At 38.8% G+C, this 9,813-nt stretch overlaps 1 protein-coding gene across 1 annotated transcript; it reads right to left on the bottom strand.

Annotated features, from left to right (window-relative positions):
• Nucleotides 1-4,814: 4,814 nt before the first annotated feature.
• LOC307004673 (uncharacterized protein) lies at nucleotides 4,815-9,777 on the bottom strand. The gene is made up of 2 exons (XM_079624065.1): nucleotides 6,641-9,777; nucleotides 4,815-6,403 (listed from the first exon to the last, which is right to left on the bottom strand). Exons 1-2 carry the CDS (start codon nucleotides 6,736-6,738, stop codon nucleotides 5,428-5,430), a joined length of 1,074 nt encoding a protein of 357 aa, XP_079480191.1. The 5' UTR covers nucleotides 6,739-9,777; the 3' UTR covers nucleotides 4,815-5,427.
• Between the last annotated feature and the right edge of the window lie 36 nt (nucleotides 9,778-9,813).

Genomic DNA, 9,813 nt, shown 5'->3' with positions numbered 1-9,813 from the left:
CTTGACGTGCTCAAAAACTCTTCAAACTTTGCACACAGGTCAGAACCCGCGGCCATCAGGGCCGGGTTGAAGCTGGTACCTGGGCGTGGCATGGGGGCTCGACAGCGCCCCCTGGAATGGGATTCGAACACTTGTCCATATATCAAACACGCTTACATGAATAAATATGAAACTCGGTACACATTTAGATCTCATTGGGCTGAACAACTTTCGTGCTCTAAGTTTTACGCCAATCCAACAGGAAGTCGGCTATTATGGGTTGTATGAAAACGCATGCCCCTGGAATTTGATATACTCCTCCAAGAAAAATTATCCTATCGCCACCAAACTCGGTCAGCATGAAGTAAAGACATTGAGGACGCTAAATTGCGGACGGATTTTTGATATCTCGAACGGTTTGGCCGTGGCGAGGAAACGAAGTTATGGCGAGAAAAGAAAAACACAATGTGTTATAACGTCTTCATATATTTATTGATCTTGATGAAACTTCAGCAGTGTGTTTGTTGTAAGAGGCCGATCACATGGATGTAACTAATGTGAGTCAAAGTTATAGCGCCACCAACTGGCAGCAGGAAGTGTGTTACTTTCAAGATGCTTTTGACTAAAGTGGGGGGGTTATTTTTACCTACAGTCACAAAACTCGGTCTGTATATTGTGCTTATCGATCCGGACAACTTTCTGATTTACAGTCATTAGCTCCGACCAACAGGAAGTCAGATATTTTGGTTTGAATGTGGTTTTGTCTCTCTCTGACAGAGTTCCCCCTGCCATTCTGTGTGTGTGTGTGTGTGTGTGTGCGTGTGTGTCCGTCTGTCTGTCTGACATCCCCCCCCCCCCCCCCCGTGTGTGTCTGTGTGGGGAGGGGAGGGAGGGCACACACACAGACAGCCCCCCTGTCTCTGTGTGTGTGGGGAGGGGGGCAGAAAGACTCTATTAAAAATAGGTATATTGTGCCATCTAGTGTTTTATACTATGTATACATGTGTTTTTTCTTTTAAACAAGTGTTTTAAAGTACAGTAATTTCAATGAATATATATACCACACTTCATAGGAATTTTCGGTGTTGTGTACTTACAATGGCTGCTGATTTCATGTGTCCGTTAAGTCCATGAGACTGTAGGGTGTCTAATTTTTCATTTTAGGTGTAAGAAGGGTGCTCACGCATACTTTGTGGTTTATGTGCCCTCGATGCGCACTTTTGCAGAACTCACACTGATGCAAGCTCTAAAGCAGACTTCTTCTCGACAGTCAAAGCGGAGTTACGTTATTGCCCGTCGTGCACAGGAACCCTAAAGGCACCGGGGTGGCGGTTTTTATATATATATATATATATATATATATATATATATATATATAAATATAGCTGCAAGCAGCGATGGAGGGCCCAAGCCAGTGGCACCGCCACCTCGGTGCCTTTAGTGCAACTAAAGGCACCGGGGTGGCGGTGCCACCGGCTTGGGCTCGTAATCGCTGCTTGCAGCTATATTAAACTATTGTTTTCTAAGTCGGCTAAAAACATCTCTATCTTCGCTGTTAAGCAGATGCGCTTTTAGAGAGAAATGCTCCTTTCATATGCATTACATAATCAGAATATATTAGCTTTCGATTCGAATTTGTTCGTTTTAAAGTGGACATTTAAGCTTTATTTAGTTTCTTATTTATTTAATTATATATTTAGTTTCAGTTCTCGCGCTCCACTTCACGGAGATCATGAAAGCGCGCCTGATTGTTTTATTTTATTTTACAAAAGCACAACGTTTTCTTGTTTTTGTGAGTTTACACAAATAAAAGTAGTTGCGAATAATGTATTATTATTTTATGTATGACCAGAAATGATAAGAGTATTTTAAGTTGTTTCCACTGTTGATAGTAAAATGCAAGTGTTCGCGTCCGCAGCTCCGTGCCAAGTAGGGCGCGCTCCACACTCCACACAAACCGTTGGATATGCTTCAAAATCTTGTTTATTTGTGATAATCTTAGCCCTGTATTATTATTGTCTAACCCGTATTATGAATGACATTTGACGAATTGCTTTGTTCCTTTTTTGGATAAAAGCGTCTCTAAATATGTAGCCTAATAAATGTTATAATAATAATGATAATTATTATTCTTATTTGCGTACACGGACCCCAAACACACCGCGTCTTCTAAGTCAGGTGACTGTAAATGCGCAAAAACTGTTTCTATTGCAGTTTTGCGAAATATTCCTTTTTGCACAGTTGATCGCAAGATCTGTGTGCTTTGTAAAAGGACAGCTTGGTAAAAGGCAGGACACACCTTGGAAATGCCAGGCATGTAATGTTCACTTGTGTCTTCAGTTGAACATTTAGTTCCTCCACAGAGGAATTACAAGAGTGGTGCCTTCACGTGCTATGGTAATTATGGTAAATACCAAAAGCCGACGTGGAAAATGCACATGAACACCCCCTCATGTGGTATTTTCCACTGGGCAACTCGTAGAATATTTTGATGCACGAGTTGCCGAGATGAGATAACCTTTGACCTTTTCAACATGGCGGAGAGCGACGCAAGCGTTGTGAATGGTAAGCATTGTACACAACTAAACGTTTTTTGCTACTGTTAGCGGATTGTTTTTGTAGCCTATACAATGTTGTGTCATTAACAATTGTAATATAATGCGTTAACACTCAGTGTCAGTTTTAAAAATAAAGTTAGGCTATGTTTGGTGTTACCTACCCAGAGCAGATGCTAGCAAGCAGTCGATAGGAGCCTCCTAGTAATGAGCGGTCAGGCAATTTACTCACGTGAATGTATTTTGTCTGTAGTGTACGCCAGCGACACCATGCTTTACTGGGACCAGGAGATGACCCAGCCCATAACCCAAACGCTCTATCAACGGGAAGGGGAAAGTACCCTGTACATGGACCATGATTTCACCACTGCTCTGCAAATAGTTCCCCCCGTTTCTGTTTCTGAAACAGGTGAGTGCCCGCTCGCATAACGAAATGCAGTTATATTCCCTTGGTTAATCTATTGCATTAGGCTATGTTGAAATACACCAACCCGTTAAATATGAATAAAACACAAAATGGTTAGATTTATGCTTGGTAATTGCAGACATGCTTGAAAAAATAACTTGCATGTAACTTAATTGCCAAGCATAAATCTAACCATTTTGTGTTTTAGTCGTAGGCTACTTTTGAAAACCTTGTTCCCCTAGAGGATCTCTATCTCTATCTATCTATCTGTCTGAATTATCTATCTATCTATCTATCTATCTATCTATCTATCTATCTATCTATCTATCTATCCATCTATCTGTCTGTCTGAATCTATCTGTCTGTCTATCTATCTATCCATCTATCTGTCTGTCTGAATCTATCTGTCTGTCTATCTGTCTGTCTGTCTGAATTATCTATCTATCTGTCTATCTATCTAAATGATCTATCTATCTATCTGTCTGTCTGTCTGTCTGTCTGTCTGAATTATCTATATCTGTCTGTCTGTCTATCTGTCTGTCTGAATTATCTATCTATCTATCTATCTATCTATCTATCTATCTATCTATCTATCTATCTGTCTATCTAAATGATCTGTCTATCTATCTATCTATCTATCTATCTATCTATCTGTCTGAATTATCTATCTGTCTGTCTGAATCTATCTGTCTGTCTATCTGTCTGTCTGAATTATCTATCTATCTGTCTATCTATCTAAATGATCTATCTATCTATCTATCTATCTATCTATCTATCTATCTATCTATCTATCTATCTATCTATCTGTCTGTCTGTCTGTCTGTCTATCTGTCTGTCTGAATTATCTATCTATCTATCTATCTATCTATCTATCTATCTATCTATCTATCTATCTATCTATCTGTCTATCTAAATGATCTGTCTATCTATATATCTGTCTGTCTGTCTGTCTGTCTGTCTGTCTGAATTATCTATATCTGTCTGTCTGTCTGTCTATCTGTCTGTCTGAATTATCTATCTATCTATCTATCTATCTAAATGATCTATCTATCTATCTATCTATCTATCTATCTATCTGTCTGTCTGTCTGTCTGTCTGTCTGAATTATCTATCTGTCTGTCTGTCTGAATTATCTATCTATCTATCTAAATTATCTATCTGTCTATCTATCTAGATAAGAACACTACAGCAGAGCTGCCCCAGAACCAGGGTTTCACCAGGGACCAGACCCTTTTTTTGATTGACCTGATGCGCCAACATCTAATGAAAGATGACAGTGAACTTCCTCGCAACCTCGCTGAACTAAACTCCAGGATCAAAATGTCCAGGGGGAAGAAGCGATCCTTCTGGCAGGAAATTGCTGCGAAGTTGCAAAGTCAGTTCAACCAGCATTTTGATGTAGACAAGGTGTCCAGAAAGTGGACCACCCTGGAAGATGCATACAAGAAGGCAGTAGACAACAATGCATCCACAGGGAAAGCTCCTACCAAGTTCCAGTTTTTCAAAGAAATGGGGGAACTTATTGGGGGGCATCATGACGTAGATTTCCCGGTAATCGGGACAGCAAAGGGGGTTACTGTTAGGCGGCCAGAGGCCTTCAAGCAACCCTTGATGTTCGGCAACTCTTCTACTGAGGAAGAATTGTCTTCTCCCTCCATTGCACATTCCTCAGATTCTGAGAGCGCAGGGCCTTCAACCTGATCACCTCCTCACACCAGTGCTTTGGCACGGAAGAGGAAGCGTCGTGAAGACAAAACACAGGTGATGTCCCGTGTCATTAAAGAGTGCGAGGAAGCCACGCAGCGCAGACACGAAGAAATCATGGGGGAAATTAAAACCACTAATGCTTTATTCAAGCAGATGCTGCAGCAGTCCCATGAGCAACAATAGATAAAAAATATGTTGATTTTTTTATTTTATTTGTTTACTGTTTATGTTTTAGGCCTGTTTTTAATGAAGCCTACACCTCTGTATATTTTATGTTATTTTAAAGGTGCTGGACATATTTTTTTACAAGAGTTTATGTTTACAGAAAATGAGTTATGTTTACAAATGAGATTTTATTTATTTTTTCAAAGGTTTATTTTTACAGAACAAATTACTTGTTTACAAAAGAGATTCATAACAAAGAATTTCAAAAAAATACAAAAATATAGTATATGTTCAAATAATATACTACGTTGAAATCAAACAGCATCAAAGTACAGCTAAGTTATTTTCAAGATAGTGTTCTGAATTGTTGTGGAAAAGAGTCGTTAAATTAAACAATTCTAAGGAACCACACCACTGTCTGATTTGTTTTCTTTTTACATCTGAACATAAAGTCTTTAACTTGTTAATCAGAATTTTTCACATGTTAGGCATTGCTTTAACTTGCTTGGATGATAGTAAAAGTGTCAGGGGATGAAATAGAATGCCTATGATAAAAATGAGTTTGGATAGGCTAGTAGCATATTCATATTCAAATACTGTAGCATACAGTAATGTTCATTCATTCTCATCCTCTTCACGAGGGCACCTGATTGGGTGCTCATCACATGTACTTTCAGACTCCCCAATACACATATTGTGAAGCGCACAAGCTGCTACAATGACTTTCACAACTACATCTACACGAGAGTTTTGTAGTTCACGGAGCCGTCTCCATTTACACTTTAAGCGGCCAAACGCCTGTTCCACTATTACCCTCCCACTGCATATCATTGCATTTCTGCGCAAGTCATCTTCACCCAAGGCTCCATTGTCGCGTTTTGGAGTGACAATGAATGGGAAGCTGTTGCAGACATATGCACCATCCCCGAGTAGTTTGTAGCCTCCCAACTTCTGTTCATGGGTATTGAAGAATGGGGATAGCCTAAGCATGCGTGCATCATGTACTCTACCGGGAGGCCCAGCAAAAATATCTGTGAACCTTCCTAGGTCGTCTACAATACCCTGCAGCAGCACAGAATAGTAGGCCTTCCTGTTTAAATAATCCCCCCCCCTAACAGGTGGCCGCTGGATTCTGAAATGGCATCCATCAATTGCACCAACTATCCCATCAATTCCGCACGACCTTCTGAACAGAGCTGCTTGGATGGTCTTTTGACAGTCATTTGGCCAGACAATGTAGTGTTCTGCAATGGCACATGTACGGTCAAGCATTTCAATGATGACGTTATGCGCTGCTCCTTGACTGACATCAAATTTATCAGAGATCTCACGAAATGAGTTCTGATTCGCGAGATACCAAAGCAGCATCACCACCTTTTTCTCTACAGGAATTCTTGCAGGACCTCCTGGTGAGTGGTCATCACTCATCCCATGTTGCCTTAATTGATTGCAGAATAGGTGGAACTGCTCTCTGGTGAGCCTCAGATGACTCTTAAATGTGCTGTCCTGCATGTTTAGAAGAGTCTTCCAGGCAGTTCCGGTTTTTAAGACCGCCGGATTGTCTTGCTCCAAGCAGTGTAGTATGACAAGTCTTTAGAAAACAAAAACCCGGGGTCAGTTATTCATTTTATGTATGCGTGTATGTATGGTAGGCCTTCACTGTTTTTGAGCTGGTAGGAAAGATTAGGCTAGTAGCTATGCTTCACATAAGGGTAGACCTAGCATTTGCAGCTAAAACAGAAATATTAGCTCTATTAACTCCCTTGTCCTTAAAAAAATATCTACTATTCATGATCTAGAAAATATACAGCATTAGCATATTATTTACCGTTTGAGTTTTGACAAATCATCTTCTTGCTGTAGCAGATGACTTGAGCAATCTAAAATCGTTTTAGGCAAATAACAGGTCTGGATCTGTGAGTCCATCTTTTTCCTACATTACGACAACAAAAAGCACTTGAACACAACACACTGGTAAATACCAGTTCACAAGTGGAAAATATCATAAAAGCACTTGAACACAACACACTGGTAAATACCAGTTCACAAGTGGAAAATATCATCTTTTCCACAGCACGTGAAGGCAGCATAAAACAGATTGAAAAACAAAACCTTTGAATCTCTTTGTTTAGGCTTGCCTCATGATGGGCCATTGGGGGAGTGTCTGTCACACCCTGGGTCTGAATCTCATTAATATTGATGGACCATTACCTCTCCTGCATAAACCTCTTCTGAAAAAAAAACTGTCTTACAAAGTTTAAATCAATGTATTGTTTTATGTGAACGGTTAGGCAGGATGTTTTTCACATGATTTTGAAGCCAGAACTCGAAGCGACAATATCCATTAGTCAAAAGTCTTCGGAACACATATTTAGTATGCGTTTGTGGTCTCATTTCAACAACTTTCATTTTTATTTTTTTCAATAACCACGCATAAACATTATTCCTCTTAAAAATAAAAACATGTACATACATGTTGCTCACATATTATGGTAGCCCCGTTTGTGCTATATAGAGTGAATTTACACCTTTGCCATTAACATGTTTATAAATAACTGAAAAAAGCACAAATGTCAGGGCATTTCAAAACATCCCAAGGGCCCCAAATACACCTTGGTCCCCAGAGGGTTAAAGACTCACTTCTGTAATTTTAAGGACAACCTAAACAGATTTGTCCTGTTCCTTTTTTCACTTCCCTGAGCATGCAAATCATCTGCATTCAGCAACATTAAAAATAAACCGGAAAGCTGCAAGCACTGCAATTTCATGGAAACAGCCGTTCACAATGCAGAAAACAGATCACATTTTATTCAGCCAGAGAAAAGGACACATTAGAGCCTAATGTTTTACACATTCCCTTTGATGCCAACTGCATTATTTAAAATTGACACAGTTTGATATCAGTTTCCAGTGGAACCAGTTAACCAATTTAGTGTACAAAATTTAATCACAAAACAAAGTAATTACTCCTCGCCCACATCCTTAAATATATTGACAAATAAACTCTAACGCGCGCACACACAAGCAAATGCAGACACACGCTCACACACGCACATGTAGACACACACACAAAATGTTAACTTGTACGAGGTATGAAGAACACACACATTCACTTATCTGAACAGTAATTATATTATATTAATGGGCTACAATGCCTTTACTGTTACTGCTCTCATAAATATGATTACTCGTCTTACATGGAGAATATAAAAAATACACTTATTATCTAACAAAACATATTTTAACAAAATGTGTATTTAAGTCAGAGTATTCAGACTAATCGATAATCAAATTCGTTGTTGTTCTATGTCAGTTAGTGTTGTTTCTTTCTGTTTGTATTTGTGCAGTTTCCCGCCACTCCTTTGTTTCCATGGTCACCGTCTTCTTTAGTTCATTTGGTTCAGCTGTGTGTCGTTAATTATCTTAAGGTCCTTTGTTTGTCTATATGTTCCCTGTGTTCTCCCTCAGTCTTGGTGGTTCTTGTTAACATTTGGTTGTGTTTTTTGTGTTTGATGATTAAAGTCTTACTTCTAAAGTTATTCCTCATCGTGAATATTTCTTAGCGTCACGTAACAGTTGTCAATAATAATCGATTTTATTTCAGCCCTATAATGCCAAATTCTAATAAATAATTGGTAACACTTTACAGTAAGGTTTATTAGCCTGAATCACTGAACTCATATAGAGTCCAATTCATGAGTTAGGTTAACTTTATTAACTATAGCAGTACTGGCCTTGTACACCATAATATCACTATAATCTTTTACAATGTAATCCAAATATTTTCTAAAAAGTTTCTCTTGTTCAAAAAAGAGACACACAGACTGTGAATCTCAACAATGGTGACATTTATAAAGCATGTTGCAGTGCATTCTGGGTTGCACCATTCAAAACTCATTCATGGCTCCCATCATGCATTGCTGCATAAATAAATAATGAGCTTATGATCAGAGGTGATCTGTTTGTCACCATTGCTGAGATTCATACGCTAAATCTTGATGTCTGTGTGTGCCTAAAATAACTGTGTGCCTAAAAAAAATATGTATATATATTTTTTATTTTTATTGATTATTTGAATTTCATTGAGAAGGCTTACAATATTGTGCAGCTAAAAATAATAAAATAAACCGAACTCATGAATGGGACTCTATAAGAGTTCAGTGATTCAGGCCAAATGATTGTGAAATAATAATTATGTTAAAGGATAATTCCAGTATTTAACACCATGAGTCTATATTGTAGTTTGTTTTGGATGAACAAGAGTGGTGGACAACATTTTTTTGACAATGGTTCCTCTCTCGAGTTTTTGACTATAAAAGAATTGGCCATGGACCCATTTAACATTGGAGTCAATGTGCATGTCCGAAAATGTCATTAAAACAACCTTTAACATTAGTTTTCAAAACTGTGCAACTCACCGAGTGATTAGTGATGTTAGTTGATGTTACAGAAACAAAAAGTGTTGCGAAATACAGTTTCTGTCGTGTTTTATTCGTCATTTTGTAAAATCCCATTGAATTCTGTTGAAGGACTGAGTGCTCGTTAATATATAAATGCGCTAACGGAAACGGAAAGGGGGCTGTTTACATTTGGTCGATGTAGTCTTTTTGCTCGGTTCCGTTTCTCATAAGGCTAGCGAGCAGAGCTCTTTACCGCAGTTTTTGACCGCACAAATTCTAACCATATTGAATGACGTGACCACTGACCAGTGCAATATGAAGTTGAACTCGACTGTGACCGTGAGTGTCCCGCGAGACATAAACATCGGTTATCGCCATCAAGTGGTCGGGAGTGTGCTAACGCTTCAGATTCAAATATTGAGCGGAAGTTACACGGTTCTGAAAAAATAGTTCCACAATAGCAAAATAAACGGATTGGAATCATATATCGCGATGATATATTGTTTATAATCATCAACGAACACCACTAACCACTCGGTGAGTTTAACAGTTTTGTAAACGAACATTATTGGCTGTTTTAATGACATTTTCAGACATGCAC

The sequence above is a fragment of the Phoxinus phoxinus genome (genome assembly GCF_949152265.1).
Source record: "Phoxinus phoxinus genome assembly, chromosome: 9".
Classification (NCBI taxonomy): Eukaryota; Metazoa; Chordata; class Actinopteri; order Cypriniformes; family Leuciscidae; genus Phoxinus; species Phoxinus phoxinus.
The sequence above is the reverse complement of the archived record's forward strand: the minus strand, read 5'-3'. Positions and strand labels throughout refer to the sequence as shown.

Coding starts and splice junctions, on each gene's coding strand:
- LOC307004673 (XM_079624065.1), bottom strand. CDS start 6,738: ATGGACTCACAGATCCAGACCTGTTATTTGCCTAAAACGATTTTAGAT. Junction 6,404..6,640: donor GATTTGTCAAAACTCAAACG/GTAAATAATATG, acceptor TGTTTTCTAAAG/ACTTGTCATACTACACTGCT.